This window comes from Mastacembelus armatus, chromosome 16 (assembly GCF_900324485.2).
Source record: "Mastacembelus armatus chromosome 16, fMasArm1.2, whole genome shotgun sequence".
Taxonomy (NCBI): Eukaryota; Metazoa; Chordata; class Actinopteri; order Synbranchiformes; family Mastacembelidae; genus Mastacembelus; species Mastacembelus armatus.
The window spans coordinates 20,647,530-20,672,894 of NC_046648.1; the positions used below are offsets into that span (position 1 = coordinate 20,647,530).

Consider the following 25,365-nt stretch of genomic DNA (forward strand, 5'->3'; position numbering starts at 1 on the left):
ACCATGCCAGTGGATTTAGGTTAAATACTAACATGAGCATGCTAATATGTTCGTAAAACAAAGTACTGGACAAAAAAAGACCTAATGATCACACTATAATGACAGTCAGGAGAATATATATATATATATATATATTTTTTTTTTTACAGTCCATCCTGCGGGGGAATATGTGTAGCAGATTTCATTGCAATACATCTAATAATTGAAACATTTCATTCAAAACTGGTGGCACTCAGATTTATGTCAGGGTCTTAATAGTAAGTGGGGCATGGATGACCAGCTCTAACAACTGAGCCACAGCCACCACAGGCTAACTAATGTTAGAGAGATTCATCCCAATTTCACAGCAGTAGTAGATGAGATATCTCAGTCTGGACTAACTGACCGACAGACAGACATTGTCATCAATAGAACCACGTGTCATCCTAACAGAAACTTCACTGACCAGCGGTCTAAGAGTGGTCATATTCTCATGTAATCTTACATCCAAAGGTCAGTACAGCGTTTCTTGAAACTCATATCTAAATCATTTCTGAGGCTTCCTTTATTTCCAAAGATTTGTGATAGCATAGTTGTGTGTCTGTGTGTGTGTTGACTGCAATAATAAAATCCTTTGTGTGCTTTTTAGTTTAGTCTCTGACATAGGAAGTTCCCAAAGACTGTCAGTCTGTCACTTGACATGTCATGTTCAAATTGTTCCCCAATTAGCTGGAATATGCAAGAGGGAGGAGTGCAGGGATAAAGACAGGGATTGTGTGACATGCATGTTAGTGGACTCAGCTGCAGATGACAACTCACCTCTAAACTACTGTCCGTGTGTCTCTGTGTCACATTTGCTGCCCTAAGGTGCTGATTTCATATCAGTCCTTCGTTTCTGAGTTACACTCTTAGCCCTACTGTCATGTGTCTCGCTCATGCCTCTCATTAACTTGCAAAAAGGATGTTTGATTTGCATTGCACCTCAGCTGAGAAGATCGACTTTGTTCAACCTCTGCAATGCTCGCACAACACACATATTGTCACAGCGGGGACACTTTCCCTGTATTACATCAGCATAATGAAAAAAATGAAGTAAACTCAGGCCAGCCAGATGAATCAGCTACAGCACATGACTTTTTTATTTAGAAGAAGAAACCATATGGCTGCCCACATTGACAGGAATTATGTTCTAAATTTTCAGGAGCGAGTTCAGCAGCTAGAGAGACAGCTAAAGGAAATGGAAAGGGAGAAGGAGAGGGAACTGACCGCCTTGAGGAAAGAGAAGAGAGATCTCATCCACACAACTCAAACTGTAAGAGCAACTGATAATATTCTTGGCTTTGGCTACTACTACCCCTGCTAATGCTGTGTTGTTTCACTGCAGCTGTCAGTGATTCTTTCTCCTACCTACTGAATCTTTATTAAGTGAGCAACTTTATCAATAGTACTCGTTATAGATTTATACATGAGCAAAAGCAATGCCTGAAATCTACCTCAATTTAGTGTAACATTTATGCTTTAAATGCAGTAAGGGTCCTAATGTGATAAATCTCAGTTGACTGGTCAGTCAGTGTAAACTAATGGCAACTGAACATTTTCTATCTATTAAAACAAAATGCTAAAACTCAGCGTACACTGCCGACGGGCACAGTTAATGTGTAGCTGGTGAACATAGTGGAGCATTTAGCACGATTTATTTTTTTTCCCATAGTATTTGGTGGAGACAAAAACAGAGTGAGTGAATGTTGGACTTGCATGTGTCAGATGGACAGCAACAGTTCTTATGGTAATTATTGGATCTGTAACTTGGCAGATGTTTGCTAACATGTTTGCCATAACCAACTTTGAAAGTTGATATTATATTAGTGTTCTGTAGAGCTTAGACAACAAGCCCCTTAATATGCTTTGTTTTAAAAAAGGTTTTAATTATCTCACAGTGCAACATAAAAAGTAGTGTCACTACACAAGAAACACAATATTTACCGCTGTATCTTGCAGACACCAAAAAGGTGATTTTAGATAGCTGCCAGATTAAAAGAATAACACAAGTAGTGTCCAGATATCTTGAGTTTGCCATCATATATACCATGTGGTCGTCTATATAACTAGTAAATATGGAATGATTTTAGACACAGCAACTGTGCTAAAGCTTCCAAATGTCTTATATCAGTTTCCATTTTTTACTAGGTTTCAGTTCAGTTTTTAAAGATTGAGTTCCTTTTTTAATGATTATTGCTTGGCTAAAATTTTGAGGACAGCCCAGACTGTCATGTGGTGTGTGGTGTTTTATTATGAATACTTTGCTGTTCCAAAGTATGTGATTTACTCACTAATTAAAATGTGCTGTGACTTTATCACATGGCCAGTGGTTTGCCTTTGATCAGTCAGAGTGAGGAGGAGACAAGATGTGGACAAGGAAAAGGCAAATCAGACGTGGAGAGAGTGAGTGAGAGTGAGTGAGCAAGAGAGCTTAACTCAGCTGGGAGGGAGGGAATACACAGGAGGAGGAGTAAGCAGTTCGAAGGAGGGTGCTGTGTTTGTTAATGTGTGCATACATGTGTGTGAGTGAATGTTGTGAGAAGGCAAGCTGGGAGAAGTTTCACATCCCTGCAGTGAGTGGTAAGTTACAGAAAATGGACTCAAACTGGTCTGGATGGCTGGCAGGTGTTACAATTGTGTTAATTCTTAGCTCATTGTCTCTTCTGAATAAGACAGAGACACCCAGGGGAGGATAGAAGGCAGCGTAAGCACAGAGGACGAGAGAGAGACAAGACGGTGTCAGACAACATGACCAAGTGTTGTGACTACAAAATGACAACTTGCAGGATGTGATTTATTTCTGACGTGTGTAGTTGTCCTTGGGTGGTGACAGCTCAATGTGTGTGTGACTGAATGTCTTGTGTAGCAAATGGTTTTGGTAAAATGAATGTGATTGGATCTCATTGTATTAACAGGGCATATTGAAAAGTTTGAGAAAGAGCTTACTGCTATATACTATGTTACAGTGTAGTAGTCCTCTGTGTCCAGATGGTACAAGTATAGAGCAGTGAAGACAGTCAAGGGTTAACCACTGGACCGCATGGGGCGACTGAATTGCTCATGTGTTTGTGAATCAAACCAGGAGGGAGGGTTGGAGAGAAAGAGAGTGAGGCAGTGATATTTTTTTTAACACATTATGATCCTTCTTGGAAGTAGAGTTTTCATTCTCAGCCAGATGTGGTATGTCTAATGCAGCAGCTGTTGTCAGTCACTGTATTTGTCGTCTTCCCTGCTGCCACAATTCATGTAAACTGAAATGTTACTGAATTGCCAATGAAATGTAGTTTGGCTCTACAGGTTCACAAAGACAAGAAGCTGATCAGTGATTGGTCGAACATCACCAGCTCTGCTCCATACATGATGTCACTTTCCCCTCTGACCATTCACAAGCCTCCTCAGGTGTGCAGCGTGTCACCATGGATACAGCATACGTTTATGTTATGGCTGCAACTTGAAATTATTTTCACTACAAATGAATCCACTGAATGTTTTCTAGATTATGTTGTCAAAAGTATAGTCTGTAAATATGAAAAGCGCATCATTGTGTCCAAGACTCTGATATTCAGTTTAATAACATAAAAGGCTGAGAAAATAAACCAATGATCACATTTGAAAAATGAGAAGCAGCAAATTTGTGCTGAAAGTGATTCTTCATAATATATGCAGATAACTTCTTTGTTATAGGATCTGAGAGGTTTAATGTAAATGTTTGTCACATAGTTCACTCTTACACTGTTTTATTTTGTAGGAGCCATGCAAAGAATCCACCAGTTTGCCCAGAAGACGGAGTTCACATCGCAACAACAAACTCAATGACAGGCCAGTCTCCGTACAGGGTGAGCCAGTCCTCTTTCTCTACTTTCTGTTGCGTTCTTGATTGCGTAAGCTGGGAGCACCATGATATTGAACAATAAACACTTGCTCTCTGCACTTACGTTCTCATTTTGTCTGACTGTTTGTTCAGTTCCCTCCCTTTTAGTCTAGTCACAGGTGTGTCAGTAGAGTAGGCAGTTTTTTATTTCATTGGTAGAAAGCAGGATTTACCTGTACAGACCGGATGAGTGACAAAAGTACCCATAGTGTATACTTAAGCCTAAAATCTCCATAGTATTTGTTTTCACACATGCCTCTTTTTTTTTTTTTTTTTTGAATCAGAGTAGCCTCATCTCCAAGTTCATGTCAAGTCTTGCCAGCTGTGTTCTCCACCTACAGTAGCGTGTTACTGAATTCTGGAAGGATTCCTAGTCTACCATGATTTATCATCTTGATATGTGGCCATCACCTGCAGGATTACTCTCATGCCACATCTACTGCCATTCACACTGATAGACTAGTGTTACATGTCTTTTTTTTTTTTTAATTTTTATCTCCTTCCCCTGTCAGGGTTGGTGAGGATGCTTCCAGACAGCCAAACCCCTGAGGGTTTCACATCTCCTGTCCCCTCCCACAGACTGAGCAATGGGCACAACAACGGGCACAGCAACGGGCACAGACCTGGGACCAGCAATGGTAGTGCCCTCCTGACTCCATGCAACAGTGCAACAAGCTCTCGCGCTGCCAGGTTGGTCACTTTACTGCTCATTTGATGAGTTCACACAATTCTTAAGGCTTTACATGCAGCATTACTTTTAATAACAGACATATCATATCTTGGCTCACAAACTGCTGTGTTTTTGATTCCACCACCGTAAAAAGATCTTTTTTATGACAGTTAGTTAAAATATCATTCAAGCTTATTAAATCTTAAGTTTTGTTTTTGTAGTTTGGGGCAGGAAACAAGCACAAGTGACTGGATGATCAGACAGGTAGTAAATAGGCAAACAGCTTAATCAAATTGCCTAAAGCACTTTGTTTATAGGTATAAGCAATAGTACACACTAAAATGTTGGTAATAACTGTGTGCAAACAGAAGCAGCTGTTCAGACAGTTTGAGTAATAATTTTACAGTTTGCCTTTATTTTGCAGATTTATCCTTTATATGATTTAGCTATTTTTACCCAAAATGAGCAATATCAATAAAGCAAGAAGTGTGAATCTGGAAAAACTTAGGAAATTAGTGTTAGTTAGTTGTGTTATTAACTATATATACAGATCATAACATAGAATTTTAGGATGCATAATAATAATAAGCAGTTGCAGACTTCAACAAAATCTGCCACAAACTCAATCATCCATCCACAGGAATAGTATTTAATAAAGGCGGTAGAAGTTTGCACAGACAAGGCAAGGTAATAATTAATTGTCAGTACAAACAGTATAATAAATAATATAAATATAAATTTGACTAATAATATTGTACTGCCATACTTCACTGCACTAGCGTTTATTTGGTAAAAGGAGATTACTGCTAATGTCCTAATTTCTTAGGTTAAAAATGTTCACGTTTAGCATCTTTTTTTGCCATAAGTTGTATTTGGCTGATGCAATGGTTGTGATCCACCCTCCTGCAGCCCGTGCCTGTTGGATCTTGTGGAGATTGAGAAGAAACTGAAGGAAGCCAAGGCAGAGAGAGAGAGGCTGCTCAGAGAGAGGGTGAGTCACCTGCTGTGGGAAACACTAGCTAGTACCACTAATCACCCACGTCATACTGCATTGGACGCAGCTGTCTGATCACTGACACCCACTCGGCTCACACATGATGGTCCAAGAAAACAGCAAGCAGATGTGTGTATGTTTGCAGCATTGGGAAATGCCAAGAATGAAAAATGTGTAACCACATGATTGTGAGTTTATGTGGAGTCTGAAACCAACAAGGGCAATGTTTATAGATTGATGCATATTTCAAAGAGTCTTCTGTATATCCAACACACTTAGAGCAGTATTATCAGTCTTTTTAAATGTGTTACTGTGAGAGGGGTCATCACATATTAATGAAGAATGCCTGTTCATTTGCTATAAAACATGTGTTCACCCAGGAAGAGCGACGGCAGATGCTGGAGCAGAGAAGACAGCGAGAGCTCAACTCTCCCAGAACAGAACCACCAGATCAAGAGATGCCACAAAGGTCAGAACCAGAACCAAAGGAGCAGCCAAAGGCCACGTCTCCCCCAAACTCCCCACAGGTATGTAAGACATAACAGCCATAAGGGAGTGGTAAAGGCCCTGCAAACATTTTTGTCAGCATTGAACTCGGGTTATTCGTTGGCACAGAAGGTGCAGCCACAGTTTTGGTTATTTCACAGTAGTGATTATCCCGTGTGCTGTTTTCTGTCACTGGTTTGGAGTTGTTGGGGTGTGCAGATGCTTTGATGCATGAGGATTTGAATATTAATACTTTTGTGGGTTTGTGTTGTCAGGACACCATCAGTCCAGTCTGATCAGTTAACACCCACACAGTCCTAGTGAAGCAGTTTAGTTTGTTTAATTTTTATGCTAGATAAATGTGAATAATACTAATGTGTTTAGCTGTGGCATTTACTTTGTGATGAATATTTTATGTTACAGAATAATGCACTGCACTTATAAAGCAAATATCTGATCACATCACCCACGATGCAAACACCATTAGTTCAATCAGAACTACTGTCAGGCTAGTACCAGCTATTGTAGCCTCCATTCAGTTTTGAATTCTGAACCTCTCACAAGCAAGTGCATCCATGATTTAATAAAAAGGCACCGAGTGCTAAAATGTTTCCTGACTCTAAAGACTTTCTATGGAATGGATGAAGTGTCTCTTTTCAACCACAAACTGCATTTGTCTCTTCAGCAGCACAGCCTGCCCCTGTTCCTCTCTCCAAACTTTGACCTCCGGGCCCATGTGGAGTCTCTGGGTCACGGGGTGGCAGGCTGCACAGACCTGCGCCTGACACCTCGACGCTGTGCAGGCTTCCTCACCAAGCGAGGGGGGAGGGTCAAAACCTGGAAGAAGAGATGGTTCCTGTTTGACATGGACCATAGACGACTAGCCTACTATACAGGTTAGACTGGCTGGAAGAGTTGTGTGTGCACATACTCACTGGGTGTTTGCATGAATGAATGCTTTATTTGTCTCACACTTTTTCACTAAAAGGTAGTCAGGCATGTTGTAAAATATTTTTGTATTAATATTATTTCCCAGCCTTGGTTTTCTGTACTGTACATGTCATTGCATTTCCCCAGAAATGCCTTATATTAAAAGGAAGTAACTTCTGACTGAGTATGTAGTTACCAGTTTTTTCTCTCTGGCATCTCCTTTTGCTGCAGACTGCGATGAAAGAAAGCTAAAGGGAGTCATCTACTTCCAGGCCATAGAAGAAGTTTACTATGACCATCTACGAACAGCCACATCTGTGAGTACACAAACAGACTTAGAAAAATCTGTCCATGAAGTGTCTCATCAGCCCTAGAGTATGTGGCAAATATCTGGACTTTGAATATGAAGGGAAACTATTTGATAAAAGCAGTTTAACCTGACATGGGGTCTGCATGACATTTATCAAGCCTGAAGTCTTTTGTAGCCTCTTCCTAAATATTAAAGTTCAAAATCATTGAAAAGTGCCTTTCTGCATACTCATTTTTGGGACCAAGAGGCAGACTCATCATTCTTCCTACTACTGTAGATACAGTTACAACTCAGGAACTGTGTTTGAGAGGGCTGCAAATTTAATCTTTTTGTGTTGTGTGCCACCTGAAATGAAAGCACAGTTTCAGCTCAGCTATGACTTTCCATGTGTGTATTTAATCTGATGACATACTACATCACATGACATACAATAGTGAGTTTGTTTTACTGGTTTCATCGTCTCCGGTTAGATAGACGATTGACCTGAAAACTTTGCATAAGATTTAAGAGAGAAACAACTTCTTTAGTTATTATATAACTATAAAGGCTGGTATTAGGTAACACTAATAATTACTGTGTGAAGCTTTATTTTGAAGTAGATCTCAAAACTATCATACAGCACTATAGGTTCAAATTACAGCGTAGAAAACCCTGTTACTTCATTTGACATTAAGATTAAGTGCATCAGCAAAACAACTTTTAGGACAGTTCATGCAAAGTCTAAAATCTTAGTTGAAGACATCAGTCTGCAGTATATTACAGTTAATTATACTAATAGAAACTGACATACATGCTGTAGTCTGACATTAAAAAAAGATACCTAATAGATAAAAGTCCAGACTTTAACTTTTCTGGAAAGTGAAAAGAAGTGTGATAGCAGAAACAAAAGTTTAAAAAAAACTTTTGGTCTTCATCTTAATGAAGTTATTTATGTTAAAGTTTTTGACTTCAGCTGGAGGAATCTAAAGCATAACACTGAGACGAATAAAGTCTCAACTCAGTCACCGTCAGCATAACTTATGTCATCATCTCTGTGCCCCTTCTCCTCAGTCTCCTCGGCCCAGTCTGACGTTCTGTGTGAAGACGTACGACCGTCTTTTCTTTCTGGTTGCTTCCAATGCAGTGTCCATGCGAATTTGGATGGATGTCATCGTCACCGCAACAGATGAGCACAGCCGTTATTGACATTTTTCATATGTGACTGTAAAATCTTTGGGTGAAGCTACTGAGCAGATGCATTAAGTCATTCCCTCCATGTGAGCAGCTGGTTTGGCTGAGATCCACTGGAGGGGCTGATTCTGGACCTGTGGCTAAATTGCGTGAGACTCGGAGGTGCAGTGTAGCTCGAGGTGCCGATCAGATGCGCTTGAATACAGAGGATGAGACTGTTACTGAAAGATGATGTTTCAGTGGTGACAGAGGCTCACCGCTGAACCAGCTGCAAACCACAAGCAGCTTTACGCACCAGCCTACACACTGGGCATCTGTTACTGGAGGGTTTCACTCTTTGAGTCTGACCTCCCCCTGCTGGTCACTGTCCAGAATTGCAGGACTAGTGGATGCCATTGGAATATACTACAACAATGGAGTGGACACAATGATAGCAACATTTGAACAACATACTGCAATCCAATAAAAAAAAAAAAGCCTGGCAATAATCAAACCTTTGTTAGACTGTCAGGAGGCTGTATTTTGTGTGGAATTGCCTTATATCTTCAGATGTTTCCATTAATATTTCCACATCCATTAGTTTTCAGTAAAGTTTTAATGAATTAAGTTATTTGTACATTTATAAGAGTCTGATATGCAAATAAATGTGAATCCACTATTAAATTAGCTTTAAGACTTTATTAGCATGACATTTGCAACATTAAATAATCACACTGACAAACATTTTATTCATCATTCATGCAGGTGTGGATGGATTTGTGTAGTGGTATTGTGTCGCTGTTTTGAGTCTAGTGTGATGCTAATTTTTTCCAGTTTTTCCTCACGTAGTCTTAAGATACATTGTTTTATGATTAAGATATTTCTCGTTAGTCATTGGTCCTTTATCATGGCATTTGCTGTAGTTCTTTACATGCCATTTTCTGCTTCACTATTTTCAGATATTTACAAAAATATCCACATCAGATGAGCCACATCTGACATCTACAACTACTTACTGTTTATTTCTAACACCAACTGTTATACACAATTTCTTCCTGCTAAAAAGGTTATGTTGAATGAGTTGTTTTGCTGTCACTTCGATGCAGGTAAAAGTTTTATTTGCACCATCATTTCCATCATTTGGTCTGTCGGTCTGTGTTTTAAGTTTTGAAAATGAAGTCTTTCTCTTATTTTCAAATATGCTTTTTTTTTTTTTTCCAGAAGAGCACATCTTCTGTTGGACATCGTTTACTTCAAGGTAAGACTAGATCTTCAGAACAGTTAAATGACTGCAGGCTGCAAAATGTTATAAGCTAACTGAGTTTTCATGTGATGTATATGCAGAGGATTCACATAAAAATAGAACCTATGTAGAGAAATAAATTGTCACAAAGATTCACTGTAAATACATCAACTTTAATACTTTTAAACCTCTGGTATACCATATTAGTCTTATTTACCAGACTTTGCCTGCTTTTACTCTGTAAATCTTATTTATTAGACATATTAGGCACTTTTGCATTGTTGATGGTTGTAGCTGCTTTATGTTGATGGTTGTAGCTGCTTTATGTTGATGGTTGTAGCTGCTTTATGTTGATGGTTGTCGCTGCTTTATGTTGATGGTTGTCGCTGCTTTATGTTGATGGTTGTCGCTGCTTTATGTTGATGGTTGTAGCTGCTTTATGTTGATGGTTGTAGCTGCTTTATGTTGATGGTTGTAGCTGCTTTATGTTGATGGTTGTAGCTGCTTTATGTTGATGGTTGTAGCTGCTTTATGTTGATGGTTGTCGCTGCTTTATGTTGATGGTTGTCGCTGCTTTATGTTGATGGTTGTCGCTGCTTTATGTTGATGGTTGTCGCTGCTTTATGTTGATGGTTGTCGCTGCTTTATGTTGATGGTTGTCGCTGCTTTATGTTGATGGTTGTCGCTGCTTTATGTTGATGGTTGTCGCTGCTTTATGTTGATGGTTGTCGCTGCTTGCGACTTTCTAAAAAATTCAGTATGGCTAGAGATTCAATGAGTGAGTGTGAAAGACAAGCTTAGAGTGGATTCATTGTCATGCTTTATGAAACCTGATGGTGCCATCAGTGGAAAGAACATTAGTTCCCCTTCTTAGTAACGAGAGCTCCAATAGTATGCAGTGTACTACGTGTTTACTTATATGGTTGTACAAATGGAACTTTAGGTTTTGATATTACATTAACTTTTCTTAAATAACCTCCCATAAATATATATTTTGGACTTTTTCATTGTACTTTATTTACCAAACTGATATTACATCAGATCATTGATACTTTCACCTAAATTATATGACAGTCTCTGCATTTGTAAGCATCAAATAAGATTCAATAAATAACATTGGATAGTATTTTTATATTTTTGCTCTTATAATGCCTTAACAATAAATTAATTTATATCTTTTCTGTGTAGGTTCATCAAAGAGAAAAAAGCATGACAGGTGCTCTAAAGGTTATCGTGATATGCTGTCTAATTCAAGGTAGGCTATTTCCCCATTTGAAAAGCTTGTTAATGCTTTTCCGATGTATTTATCAATGTTTAAAATTACTAGTAAATGTAAATATTTGCTTTTATCTTAAGATTTACTTTTTGGATATGCCTGTTGTAATTTTTCATGGTTTATTTTTTCCCCTTTAGTAATGATGAATTATTTTAAGTTTTTTTTTTTTTTTTTTTTTTTTTAATATGGTTTTCACATTTAAGACCTTAATTTATAACTGTGTGAGTTGTTTGTAGAAGTGCTAACTGGATCTTGTGTGATCATCCCCTGCAGTTTCACCTCCCCCCCCACATAACGATAAAAACCTGGATCATACCTGTAAAGCCATATGGAAGAGAGACCACCCTGATGAACCACAGGTGTTCAAGTGCAAGCTCAAACATGCTGCAAGGAAATCAGGTTCCCCACCTGTGCAACAGCAATTGCACCACCATCTTCAACAACCTGTCCTCAAAGAATAATGGCAAATATTTCTTCGGACTGCAGTGTGACAAATTGATGCACAGCTTTCTGTCAACATCACTGCTCTAGGTTTGAATTATGCCCTGCTACCTTTGCAAATGTATAATCACATTTTTGGTATCTTTTACTTACTCTTGCCATTTTGTCACTGTTTTTACTCCTCAGATTCACTGCCCACACCCACCGTAACATCATCCAGGCAGGAGGTAGAAGAAGGGACTCCAGTGATGTTAAACTACTTGGCTGCTGCTCCCTGTCCTATTCTGCATCCAGGTCTGTCATGGACACCCAATATAGGTGACATTGAGAACATACAATCTAATTGTGTGACCTCTGTTATAAACTTCACTGCCTTATCTATATAATGAACAGAAGTTCTCCTGCACTGCTTTGTACAAACGACAAGTTGGCGACACCAACCTTGTGAATGAAGAAAGTTTGACCCTACATGTTCTTTGTGAGTATTTCTTTTTGGCATATCTGTGGTTGCTGTGTTGTTTCAGATTATGTCTTAGATGATTACATAGTTTTTTGTTTTTTGTTCAGAATATGAAAATCTAAAAGTTGTTCTTTGACTTGATAATTGTATTACATTAAAATATGTTTTTTTCTAGCTGTTTAAAAGAAAAAACCCATTGGAATTAAAAAGTAGCAGACAGACGAAATTAACAACTAGCTGGTGGACATAGTGAATATTTAGAAGCCAAAATGGAGCAAAAAATAAGAATACATTTTGAACTTGTCAAGTGACCAGAAAAACACATCTAAAAGAATACCAATGTTGGTCTGTGTTTACTTTACAGTTTGCTGTATTGTCCTCAAGTCTGAAAAAAATGTTTATGCAGGTGTGTATTTTTTATTTTTTAAATTCTCTGCAGTTTGCTTTTGTCTGGTTTTACTGATTCATATAACGTGGGGGCTTTTCAGGCCTCCATGTGTCTCTATTGATCGGCTGTGCAGCCGGAGCACTGGGGATGCTGCTGTGTGTTCTGCTGCTGTGTGTTCTGCACTGCATTTACAGTACTAGTTTAGTCTTAAGAACTTGTTTCCTGGTAAACCTGCAGTCAGGAAAGAAAATGGCACAGACTGGGCTTATTTAGCTTAGAAACACAGAGGAAAGAGGCGACTACTAATGTATCTCAAACACCAATTTGCAACAGTGAATTCTGGTGGTGCTACTGTACACCACCCAAAATCTATACAGGAGTATTACAGACTTTATCACTAGGGCAAAGTCATCTCTTTGATCTACTGCTGAGCTTTGCAAGCTTGAACAAAAAAGTTAATTTTAAATGAAGACTCTAACAGTGGAGTGAATGCCTTTTAAATGGGCCTAATAATGTCTACTGTCTAACATTTTCTTTTCTATTACTGAACTACTTTGTTCTTGTTTTCCCACAGACTAAGTCTTCACAACTGGATGTTATTTATTCCAGTGAAGCTGTTCTAAAAAAGGAAGAAGGCACAGAGAAAGACGACTCACTCCACTATGCCAATCTGAATTTTGCTAAACTCCAGGCCAAGTCAGAGGACAAGCGGAGAGAAAGGGAGATCAGAGGCCATGACAGTGTATGCTGAGATCTGGCTGGACTCCAGGGGATGCAAAGGAGGAGATATTAAAAAAATGAAGAAACCACTGCAGAGTCATTTTGTGCAAGGTAAAGACATGGATAGTCTCAGGACAGGTCAGTGGCAAGTGACATTTCAATGAGGCTAAATTATTGCCCCACTTAATCCTGGTTTGATCCATATTTCTTGTCTACGATTATAGGTAGAAGGTACAAGGAAGTAGGAACAGCAAAATTAGCACTACCTATAGAGTCTCCATACTCACTTGTAAAGGACATACAGCTTCAAAAGAACCAAAGTTATCTTTTAATATTTCAATGCTAGCTTTTGTCTTCATGTTAATAGGTTTATAAAAAAAAAGAGCAAAAAGCAAATGCACAGTGAAGATTTTTTTTTTGGCTTTGTAATTTTTTTTGTCAAAATATATAAATGTTTGTGCTTGTTTATAAAAACAAAAACTTTGTGTACTTTAAGTCTTAAGCCAAAGCAGAGTGAATATAGCACATTATTTCAACATGTATACTTCCAGTGAGAAACAAGCTACAGTGAAGAGATTGCAGAACAGCTTTACAACATTACAGTCAAAGTCACTTTGTGCATCTTAACACATATCGCAGTGATGCCAGGTATTTCTGTCCATATACTTTCATGTACTGTATATTTTGGAGATGAAAATATTTTAATATAAATTAATAATAATGATCCATGGATATATATATCTGGTGCTGTAGGTTTGAATTACATTCATCATATTGGTCACTTTTCTGTCTCCTGTTTACTTGTTAATATACACTAATGAAAACAAAAACATACCCCCCAATCAATATCATAATGATAGTGATAATTAGGACAATATTTCAGGATGTAGTAGACACAAGATGAGCATTTTAAAATAGGATAAGAACGTCAGGGCTCATAGTTTGACCTCACTGTACTGAATCTCATCATCAGAGGTGCTGGAGTCGCTGCTGGAGTCGCTGCTGGATCTCCAATGTCCTGGATTTGCCCTGATGCTCACCTGTGAATAGTTGACTTCCTCTTCTTCGCTGGTGTCTGTGTCATCGTTTGGAAACTTGGATGCGTGTCCTGTACAGACGTTCTCGTAGTCCGCCTGATTTTCTTCTTTGTTCTAGGTTGATGGCAGACAAAATGTGACGTTACATCAGTGTCAAAACATAGACCTGCGAGGTTTAACAGTCCGCGAGCGCAAAAGTGAAGCTTGGCGCACCGGAAGAAGAGATGCGCGCAAGTTTATCACAATTTCACACTCAAACTATGTTTTTCTCTCCATTTGATCCTTTTCCTCGACGGCTCTCTGTGCTTGATGGACATTTTAGTGCGCGACAAAACGTCAAGGTGGTTTTTGACAGTTTGGGGGGTGGGCTCATGGGCGCTTCTGTCAGTACTTTTTGTGATTGATTGGACATTGATTGATTGACAACTTCTCCTGTGCTTTATCTATATTATGGTCACGTTAATCATTAGTCAAACAGGATTTCTTCTGAAAAATTAACTTCACCATGACATAAAGCAGTCCCCTCTTCTTCGTTGGTGTTTAATGGCAGATGGCATCCTTTGATTGCGTTCACGTTACTGCCAACTAATGTCTGCGCTTTATCGGAGATGAATATTAGTATAATTTGCAAAGAGAGAGTGTGTCCGGTTACCTGAGGACGGTGGTGTAGTATTGTAACGGATCAGGATGTTGTTGTTGACTGATACTGTGAATAATGGGGTCGAGTTAATGAGAAGCCGTTACGATATAAAATAGTTATCACTCGTGACAACTTGAGGATGCCCGCTGCCATTAAACACCAAAGAAGAAGAGGGGCCGTGTGGTGTGTTATTTTACATGTTAAAATTATTTATTAGTCGAAGTGTTTTTTTTCTAAAAATACGTGTATGGTATGACGATTTTTTAAGCTAACGATAGTGTTATCACTACTGACGTTTGATGAGCTAACACAGCGCTAGCTAGCTTTAGCTCGGTGTTATCTAACTGGAGAAGGAGATGGAGCACCTTCGCATTTAGTTGTGATGGTCTTGACTGAAATCATGTTTACTCGCAGCAGCATGAATGATATTACTGAGTTCATGTGGCGGCTTAACAGGCTCCTGATGGACCGGTCCACATTGATTTATCCTGAAATGCGTGTGATGCTAATTTTGCTATCACTGACGTTAGCTCGGGAAACCAGAATTGACGCTGTACGGCGCCTTAAACGCCATCAGTGTTCACGTCTCAGTGCTGGGAATAAACATGATTTCTGCCTAATCATTTTCGATCGTTTGATACGGACACGTCGACAACTGCTTATCCACTTTAGCAAATCAAATATCACGTCATTAGCTAATGTCTACAGGCACCTCGCCTGGTGATAACATCGTTAGCTTATAGAATCGCTGTATCATACACACCTTAAAAGTCCCAGGTCTATATTTTTCACCTTGTGTTTTTTGCGCCCACTGGTTTTGACACAGTCAGATTGTTTTGTTATTTCTAGTTAAGTATATCTGGGTTTTATTAAATTAAGCTGATTATTATTAACTTGTTTTTCTTTTTGTTGGTACACTGGATGTATTTCTGCTACAGCACTGTAGATGAACTATGTAAGATCAGACATTACTCTTTTCTAAAATGAAACAAGGTTGTTTTACTGTAATTATTTACCACTAACCACAGTGTGAACATTGCTGAACTGTTAGCAGAACCTAGAATCTAAACAAACAAAAACAGAAGTTCATGATGTCTGACCTTTTTCGCTGGCTTTGGTCTGGACACCTTAGCATACACATCTGCTTCTGCTTTCGCCCAGTTGACCCTGACGAACAAATATAATCCAACTTGTTAGGCGATAATGTAGTGGTACTGATGTGTGCTGATAATATACACGAATAAAACAATACTCACCCTTTCCTGTCCTCTAACTGCAGAGAATCATACACTGTTATGCCTCCTTCCTGCTGACCTGTGGGTTTTTGTGTAGTGGGAGCCTGTGCAGACAAGACGTCAATGAATAAAAAAATATATATATATATATATATATATATATACATACATACATACACACACACACACGCACACAACAGTATGCACAAAAAGTATTAACATTCAGGGCTTTGTAACATTTGTTTTAGAAATGATGAGGACTATAATTACAGTTTTATATTTAACATTAAATTTAAACCTTTCTAGTATATTTCTATCCTGGGATACACTGTGTGTTTATATACTGAACTGTTAGGCATTTTTTTTTATAGTTTATTGTTTTTAACGTGTTTTATTGAAGTACATCATATCAAAGATGGACAACACTGGTTGAGTTCTATAAAAGTCTTCAAAGTTCAAAGGTGATGCAGCAGATATTTAAATATCCTCAGTTGTAGTAAACACCAGTAACACTGTTTCCTACACTTTCCATTATGCAAATAAGTTGGTAAACTTGCTTCTAGTTTTTTTTTTTTTTTTTTAGTTTTTTTTTTAAAAAACAAAATTGCAGAAAGAAACACAGATTGAAGAAATATTGTCCAAACTCTGAATTACAGAGTTAATAAAATACTACAGATTAGAGCATACAGGGGTAGTGTTAGTGGCCAATCTCATTAGAGATACACCTGCATCTCCCAAGAAACACTGTAAAGCCATATCACCAGAAATGAAAGCTATGTCCCCCTACAACTGCCTCTTGGCTTGTGTTGTAACACTGGGGCCAAACCGTTCTCTTAAAATGGTTTTATGCTCATCGACTAACTGAGCTAACAGGAAACACTGGCCCTCTGTCCTGTTGGGATTTCTTGTTCCGTTACTTGCTTCTGTTTGCTTGTTCCCTACGTGCCGATCAACGCCACTACTCAGAGACTGCTCAGCAATCACATTAATTAATGAAGGGTGAGTCATTTTCTCACATTAACACCAAACAGATTATGTAATAAAATTACGAGTGTAGAAAAGAGACTATAAATCTGACAATATAACAAGTAATAAACAGTCTACTTTTCATGTTGCCCTGTGTTGTCAAACATTAAGCTACTTTAAAGTATGGTTTATAATATAACACAGACTACATTTTAAGATTAGGACTTTGAATTTCACAGTCCATAATATGTCCATTACTACTAAGTGCATTTCTTATAGTCTATAGCAGGGGTTCCCAACCTCGAGGCTCCACTACTCTGCCTGTTTTTCAGATATCAGGTGTATTCAACCAATCACAAACTGGAAGAGCAGGGCTAGTTGGAAATCCCGTGGGACAATACCAATCGAGGATCAGGGTTGGAGACCCCTGGCCAATAGCCTTGACCTACCAATCATAGAATTTAAAACAATGCATCATACCTGGCAACAGGGTCATCCACACTTCCTCTCTGAAGTAGAGGTTTTAGTCCTTTCTTTGCTCAGAGTTGCTCTAAGAATAATCCCAAATCACTCCTAATCAGGACTCACTACTAGACATTTTTGATCTGAGTATTTAGGAATGAATGTTTGTAAATATGCCTTAAGTTTCTAAACCCACACTGAGCTAACAGTGAATTCATTGACAAATTTACTTCCTCAGACTTGGAAAACTCCCTCAAAAGCCACAGAAGTTATTTTACAACTATTATACAGACTTTAATAAAAGGCTAATTACTGCAACATCCTAATGTTGAAATGTTTTAGTAATGTCTTCCACATACAATAGCTTTAATTTGCTTGCGTTGTGAAGCTTTGAGGTGACTCACCTGTTCTCTGGTGGGGAGATTCACAGTACAGTAAACACTGTTGATGTTGGATGCAGGTCTGTGGAACAACAAGAATAAATAAAAAAAAATTATGCAGTGCTCTGTGACTATTTATAATAAACAGCACTGTGGCATTTATGTCTGATTGACCTTGACTGTAACATGAGCATAAGCCCATTAAACTCTGTCCTTCAGTGTTGCCTGTCCTGATTAGCGACATTGTGTATGTGTATGCATGCCGTCTTACATGTTGTCTGGACGAGGCTGCCGCTGGGCCATTGGACGACATGGATGGTTTGCCAAGAGGTCATCTCTGCTCCTGAAAGGATCTGCTAAAACAGACTCATTGGTCAAATCCCCCCTCCTGGTGCGATTCCACCATACCTGGTTTACACATACGCAAAGAAAGGTGTCATTTCTGTCCATATGTGTTCAGTTAAAAGGTAGACATGGTTTCACAAATAAGTTATCTAGACATGTTTTCACAAATAAGTTATCACCAGAAAACCAAAGCAGGGTTGTGTGTTGGTAGATCCTTGTTGAATTGAGGTTTTCTTCCTGTGTCTGAAATGAAGTTACATGACATCATTATAGAATTTAGCATTACAGAATTTAGTATGTCAAGTCAAAAACATTTTTTATTCATACTTTACCTGCAAACTAAGAAAATTAATAAAATAATGAGCGTGATCAAAAAAATAAAGAAGAACTTCAGAATCTTCATTAAGTGTCCTGTGGTTGAAGAGAGACCGCATCAATACATACACAACAGTCAACAAGTAGCACAAGGTCAAACTATAAAATGTCTTTTGTCAAACCTGATATAACAAAGCAAGTAGACAAGCAAGCAGTACACATGCAGACATGTCAACTTGAAATTTACTCACGGTTAACAAACAGATGAACTAATTCAGATGATCCTTGACCGATTTCATTTTTTGCTATGCAGTAGTAGTCTCCTGGATTGTCTGAATAAACTGTGTAGTTCTGCTGATTAAACAACATAAACTCTCTCTTGTCTTTTTTGTACCACAAATAGCTTGTGACTAGGGGATAGCTGTCACTGCTGCAGCTTAGCACCACATAACTTCTCCCATCAGGTTTTTGCTGCTCTGCTGATGTTGTGATGTTTGTTTTCTTTGGACCATCTAGAGCAGGGAAGTTTAGGAAACAGAGAAGCAGGACAAAATTAATTAATGAATGACAGCACAAATGCAAACATGCTACTTTTTTTTTTTCTTTTTTTTAAAAATTATTAGTACAGTTTAGTACAGTGGGCTACACAGCTGCACCAATTATGCCACAAAAAAAGACATTTGTATAAAAATTCTACAAATAATAAATTTACATAGAGCACATCTCTGTAACTTTCTGTTTATTCTTCTGCTTCCAACAATAAGACTTTACAGCTGAAATGTGACTCAGAGAGTTTATTCATATTATAACCAACCATTATTGTTTGGAACCAAATCTAAGAACCTCTGCATCCTCCTGTCCAATTACTATTTACAGTATAAACAATGATGGATCATCACAGGTGCATCAATCTACTTACACTTGACTTTAACTTCAGCTTGCTGTGATTTTCGTTTTCCAGCATCATTTGTGGCTTCACAGCTGTACAGTCCACGGTCAGATGGACTGGCAGACTTTAAGGTGTAGATTTGAGAAGTATGGATCACCTCATCTTTCCTATCAGTCATCTTCATCCAGATGAATTTGGTCACTGGTGGGTAGGACTGGGCACTGCACGTCAATGTCAACGATGTGTTTTCGTTCACAACAAGACCAGGCTGGGCTTGTACAGTCACATATTTGGGAGCATCTGCAGTTGACAAAAATAAAGTGTCAGATCTAAACATGGTCATATTCTTTTAGTTATAATGGCCTGTATAGTGTAATAATCACTATCATGATCCCACACCTATAAAATCTATATACTTTATATATCTAGAGTTATATAACCCTGCTGCGAATAATAACTTTTTAATGTTCCTTGTTATTCAGTCTATGTGGTGGTGGAGTACATAAACTGCTATGCACAATAACATGTACAGCTGTATAATATGACATATTCCAGTAGCAATACTACAAATATGCTCCTATAGGAGAAACAATGCTGCATTAATATTAACATTTTTTAAAAAGTGTGAAAATTACATTACTGAGAGTATTACTTTGTAAGCAGCATGTAATAGCTAAACAGGGTTACTTTATATGACACTTTTTGAAAGCTAATTGTATGTTTTGCACATGGAAATGCTCAAGTATTATACAAATACGTCAGAATCATACTTACATATGGAAGTGTCTAAGCTATTGTGTCCAAATTATGACTCAATCAGAACAACTAGTAGAGTAAAAACGATGATGTAATGACTTTGTTCAAATTACATGGACAGAAAAAATGACATATCTACTTTTTCCTTTTAAAAATCAAGATGTTTTTTTTTTTTCATGCTGGCATCCTGATGGAAGGTTTGGGTTTTGATATGGTCTAAGTTTAACAAGATTAACAAACAAACAAAGAAAAAAATAAAAAATAAAAAAATCACTCACATTTGACCACCAACTTATGTTGTATGCTCTTGCTTGAACCTTCAGTGTTGTTGGCAATACAGGTGTAATAGGTATCTTTAACCAAAGTTACGTTAAATCTGTGATGGAGAGTGTTGGCTCTTTGCGATTCACTGGTGAGTTTAATGAAAGGCTGTTCTGAAGACTGAGGATTTAATCTCCCTGTCACAATGAGTGTTGACGGTGGAAAACTTTCAACAGTGCAGCTGATGCTGATGCTCTGACCTTCCATGACCTCAGTATCCATAGACAGCTTGGGTTCAGTGGGTGGATCTGTACAGATAAGATAAGAAAACCTTAATTTGTCCCACAATGGGGAAACTGCATTGTTGCAACAGCAAAGTACAAGTACACAACAGAGTGTCAAAAGTAGCAAAGATATGAGATAAATAAGAAATTAAAAATATGAAAAAATACTAAGTGGAACAAAGAGGAAGCAGCCATGTGCTCGATTCACACAGTTTAACATGTTGCATTATATTACAGCAGAATCAATAAGCAGGAAGGCAACTTCTACTCTGAAAACTTCATTACACACTTTGAGAGTTTGACATTTTAGAAAATGTGTTTATTTGCTTTACAGCAAAAATTTGGGTGAAAAGATGGATCCCACTGTCACGTCTGTTTGTTAAACATCTAGCTCGAACCAACAGCAGGCTTGTTTATCTTAGAACAAAGAATAAATGGGTTGCTCTGCCCAAAGATGGTATGATGTCCACCCACTTGCAACCCTTACATTCTCCAACTGACCTGGTATATACAATATGTGTTTGATAATCTAATTACTATTTCTTCCACACATTTTCTTGGGAAGATGTTTGAGTTTATCCCAGATTGCTGGCAGCTGCTTGCCTTTAGTGATTTTTTTTGGGTAAATGCAGATTTGTTGTGTACATCACACTGAATACTTAACTTTTTGTGCAAGTTTCAAGAAACTTCAAGATCATGAAACACTGTCAGCAAAACAAAGTTACTTACACCACACTTGCATATACTCCGGCAGACTATCATCCCCTGTTCCGATGCTGTTGGTGGCGTTGCAGATGTAATATGCTTCATCTGCTCTTTGTACAGCAGGAAAATATAGGCTGTTTTCAGAAGTTGCTTTAGACTTCCACATTAAGGAGTCAAGTGGTTTGTCTTTGTTGAAACGGTACCATGAGTATTCTGATGGATTAGGATTAGCATCAGTGTTACAGGTCAACGTGAAGGGGAAACCAACTTTCGCAGGAGCAGCAGCAGACAGACTGATATGTGTGTTCCTCGGGCTATCTGGAAGGAAGAAATAACTGTTAGAATACTTTCTACGGTGATATAGCAGATATTTCATTTTGTCTCCCATGATTAAATATCTGAAGCACACATTAAAGGGACATGTAAAACTTACATTCAACCTTGATTTGAAGTGTGTCTGATTCCCTAGTATCCACATCATTAGTAGCTGCACATGTGTAGAAGCCACTGTCCTCAGGCTTCACTCTGTGATGCATGTATGTGTTTGTGTAACCAATATTTATCCCATCTTTCCTCCACAAGAAGGCAGAAGGTGAAGGGTTGCTTCGCTTCACCTCACATGTTAATGTCACTTTGTCTCCTTCTTTTACTACAGATGGATCCATCTGTATCTCAACATAAGGGGCATCTAAAACAGAGCAATATTTAACTCGTTAAATACACAGTACTGTAAATGAAAAAGTTTAGGATCCTCATTTACAAATTTACGTAAGTGCAATGAAGAATGTCAAAGTGTACAGCAGTAATAAAACGTTAAAATGACGGAGAATCAGAAACACACCAAATTAAATTCGCACAGGAAGTACTGTACTTACACTGAACATTTATAGTTAGTGAATTTGAACTGATTGTTCCATGTGTGTTTTTAGCTTCACATTGATATGTTCCGTTTTGCGACTCATTAATTGATGAGATTTTCCACTCTGCCCCAGAAAACTGCTGTTGTCCATTTCTAAACCAGGTAATGCTGGGGTTTGGACCTCCGTTGGCGGCGCAGGTGAGAGTCACATAATCTCCTTCCTTGATATTTTCAGAGCTGATCTCAGTCTTTATGTCTTTTGGAGCATCTGTGTCAACAAATTCAACACAAATAAGAAATCAGTTAACACACAGTAAGAATAGGTAGATTGCTCACAAATATCAGATATGCAAAAGAATTGAGCCCTTGGCAACTTCAGTAAGCAGATAGTAAGAGCACAAATGATCTGAGAGTTTTTAAATTCATTCATCTATCAATTTCATATCGATATCTGGAAGTATCAATTTTGCTTAAGGTTCAATCAGTAATAGTTTGTCCTTATAAATTATACGAGTTATAAATTGAGTCACAGATTGATTGATTGATTATATCAGTGCTAAATAAAAGTAAATGTGGTTAAACTCTCCATTAATGAACTTACATTCAACAGTTACGCTAATATTCTGAATAGCGTACGTGTCCTTGTTATTTTGTGTTTGACATGAAAACACTTTCCCATCATCCTGCACGGTGACGCTGAAGCTGACTATGGTGCTTTTTGTCGTCGTATTTTTTTCTTCATGCTGAGGGAGCTGTGCTGAGGAAGTTTGGTTAAAAGCTTCAATTTTCAGGTTTGAAGAACATGAATTTGAAGTGGAGCATGTGAGTTTTACATTTCCAGCCTCCTTCACAACAGGTGGTTTATTAAAAGTGATCAGGCATGGATTATCTGAAAAACATTAAATAAAGACGTCAGCAGAAATGTAATGGTGACTATACAGAACAGTAAATTAAACTAGTAAATTCTAATCATACAGTATTGGCATAATTACTGCTCTGGAGTAATGTTTGATTAAAAGATAAGTTAAAAAATAAAAGAGCCACGAAAACAACAACAAAAAAACAACTGGTCTCTGCATTCAAGATAAAGCTGGCGACACACTATATATTTTCTTATTCTCTCCTAGTGTGTGTCTGAAAATATGTTATATAAACTTACATTTATAATCAAATCTCCCAATTAAGTGACAGTTCTTCTACATCTCGTTTTAGATTGTTGTATTAATCTGGTCAGTAATTTCAATATAACTGGGCATGTTGCTCCGTTGATTAACAAACATGCCATGAATGGTTCAAACCATATCTATCTTCAGGCTTTGTCTTATCAGCTTACATGCAATATCTCATTAAGCATATCCAGGGTCAAATGTAAATATCTGAGCTAATTTCATGTCTAAATGACAACATGACTTTCTCTAAACATTATAAATTTAATCACATATTTTCTTAAAATATAAAACACAATACTTTAATACTTAAATAATGCAGCTCTTTTTATTTCCACACTAGCTTTTATTGTTTGCATAGCTAAATTTTCTGAACATCTTTAATATTTTTTCATTATACATACCTGTAACAGTGAGAGTAACATTTTTTTTAGTTACCCATACCTTGTTCTTTCCTGCAAATCTGAAAGAATACTGTCCACTGTCCGTTTTCTTCAGGTTACAAATTAAAATACTGCACAGTGAATCTTTAAAATATCTGCCAATAAAAGATGTGCCAATATATTTCACTCTATCTGCAAAGTCTGGACTGACAGGACGTTTTACGTGATCTGTGCTATAAATGACAGTGGCATTAAAATCACTCTGAAACCACTCTGCATCCTTCATCCAAAACCAGTATGCTTCATCATTAAAACTTTCTGTGACTGTGCATTTGATTTCAGTGCAGGTCCCTTCTAGAGCAGTGAGCTGACGTTCTTCTATTTTGAAGGGGGGTTCTTGACAAGTAAAATCTATAGTGATGAAAACAAGTAAAAAAAAAGTTGCATATTATTTGTGGCTTTAAATGCAAACATTGCAAAAGTCAGAGAGGAATAATAAATACCTACTTTTTATTAGGGACAGAAATACCAACCACCCAACTGTCTGGGCATTCATTGTCATGTGGGACTAAAGCTTGATGTCTGAAACAGGAAAAAAAAAAAAAAAAGAAAAATAAATTGCATACAATATAACTAAGAAAGTATTAAAGTACTGTCTGTAAGCCACAATAGTCATTGTTTGATTTCTTTATACATTTTATGGCTTTTGGTGCAGGTTCAGTTCCTTTTTCTTTGATGCCTAATATGTGACTCAGTGAAACACTGTTTTTATTTGGCATTGGCTGTTAACTAATGCTGCTTTTGGAAGCTTCTCCAGTCATGCAAATAGACCAATACACTCTACACATTTTTTTTTAGAGAACAGACAATATGCTGCATTTATTTAAGACATGCCAAATTTGAATGTATTATCAAAAACAAATTTAATGTTTCAAAAACATAATATACAACATAGATCACGTATTAATGCCACCGAATTCCTGTGAACATGACATGATTTTTTCAGGGAAAATGTCTACACAACTAATAATCACATGAGCGATCAGAGTAAAGTCCTGCTTTTACTTTAAGGCATAATTAATGACATAATAGTAGCAACATTTTTCTGCATTGAGTATTTTTAATACTTACTTTAATGCTTCAGTGCACATTTGTAATAATACTTATATAGTTGTAGTATTAGTAGGCCCTTCTTTAATTTAAGCAGAGGATGTAAATATTTCCTGCACCACTGGTGATAAAATGAAAAATAACATGTTCTAGTTATTTAACCTATTTTATTTACATATTATGATGATAGTGTATAACGTACACAACATGATATATTATCTAAAATTATTTTGCTACAAAGATTTCACACCATTGCCAACTATTAAGCAGTCATGTAAAGCAAAACATTTTAGACTCAAAGGTTAAAAAGTGTTTTCTTACCTCAGAGGATGCAAAGTCTGAAGCGACTACAATTACTCCTAACTAAAGAAAGAGCGAGATTAAGAAAAAAAAGGAAGTTTTCACAGTTGATTAAAAAACATAAAAGAAATTTGCATGCTCAATCATGCAAGACAGCGAACACAATATTTTATAGGTATACTTATGAAGGTCTAGTATTTTTTCTTCAACTTGCCTGCTGCAGTAGGCATGCAGCTGAACTTCCTCTCACTTCCGCTATTTAATGCTCTTGATAATAGTGAAAACCACTGTTCAGGGTACATGGGTGATAAAACGC

General features: G+C 37.6%; 2 protein-coding genes across 7 annotated transcripts in view; one reads left to right on the forward strand and one right to left on the reverse strand.

Annotated features, from left to right (window-relative positions):
• phldb3 (pleckstrin homology-like domain, family B, member 3) overlaps positions 1-15,641 on the forward strand; it is a 28,433-nt gene extending 12,792 nt beyond the window's left edge. The window contains exons 7-21 of one of the 5 annotated variants that reach the window (XM_026316871.2): positions 1,181-1,291; positions 3,316-3,417; positions 3,767-3,854; positions 4,402-4,579; positions 5,469-5,550; positions 5,934-6,080; positions 6,728-6,935; positions 7,201-7,286; positions 8,330-9,686; positions 10,860-10,926; positions 11,221-11,478; positions 11,575-11,682; positions 11,782-11,866; positions 12,213-12,254; positions 12,811-15,641. In XM_026316871.2, coding sequence (XP_026172656.1) covers positions 1,181-1,291; positions 3,316-3,417; positions 3,767-3,854; positions 4,402-4,579; positions 5,469-5,550; positions 5,934-6,080; positions 6,728-6,935; positions 7,201-7,286; positions 8,330-8,464 — 1,137 coding nt within the window. In that variant the 3' untranslated portion in view covers positions 8,465-9,686; positions 10,860-10,926; positions 11,221-11,478; ... (2 more) ...; positions 12,213-12,254; positions 12,811-15,641. Of the gene's footprint in view, positions 1-1,180; positions 1,292-3,315; positions 3,418-3,766; positions 3,855-4,401; positions 4,580-5,468; positions 5,551-5,933; positions 6,081-6,724; positions 6,936-7,200; positions 7,287-8,329; positions 9,687-10,859; positions 10,927-11,220; positions 11,479-11,574; positions 11,683-11,781; positions 11,867-12,212; positions 12,255-12,810 lie in introns of all 5 variants that reach the window. The other 4 variants (XM_026316870.2, XM_026316872.2, XM_033325586.1 and 1 more) reach the window with 4 other exon arrangements.
• On the reverse strand, positions 13,807-25,287 carry LOC113136228 (B-cell receptor CD22). Of its 2 annotated transcripts, none has more exons than XM_026316848.1 (18): positions 25,264-25,287; positions 25,071-25,112; positions 24,147-24,221; positions 23,661-24,050; positions 22,692-22,979; positions 22,107-22,358; positions 21,665-21,919; positions 21,256-21,549; positions 20,260-20,550; positions 19,256-19,525; positions 18,588-18,848; positions 18,354-18,432; positions 18,201-18,264; positions 17,948-18,084; positions 17,701-17,758; positions 15,890-15,972; positions 15,734-15,800; positions 13,807-14,107 (listed from the first exon to the last, which is right to left on the reverse strand). In XM_026316848.1, the coding sequence occupies exons 3-18, from the start codon at positions 24,199-24,201 to the stop codon at positions 13,892-13,894; spliced, it is 3,060 nt and encodes a 1,019-aa protein (XP_026172633.1). In that variant the 5' UTR covers positions 24,202-24,221; positions 25,071-25,112; positions 25,264-25,287; the 3' UTR covers positions 13,807-13,891. The 2 variants fall into 2 exon arrangements, with proteins under 2 accessions (XP_026172633.1, XP_026172634.1); XM_026316849.1 differs by lacking the exon at positions 25,264-25,287 and adding an exon at positions 24,771-24,870 and having other exon boundaries at positions 25,071-25,113.
• Between the last annotated feature and the right edge of the window lie 78 nt (positions 25,288-25,365).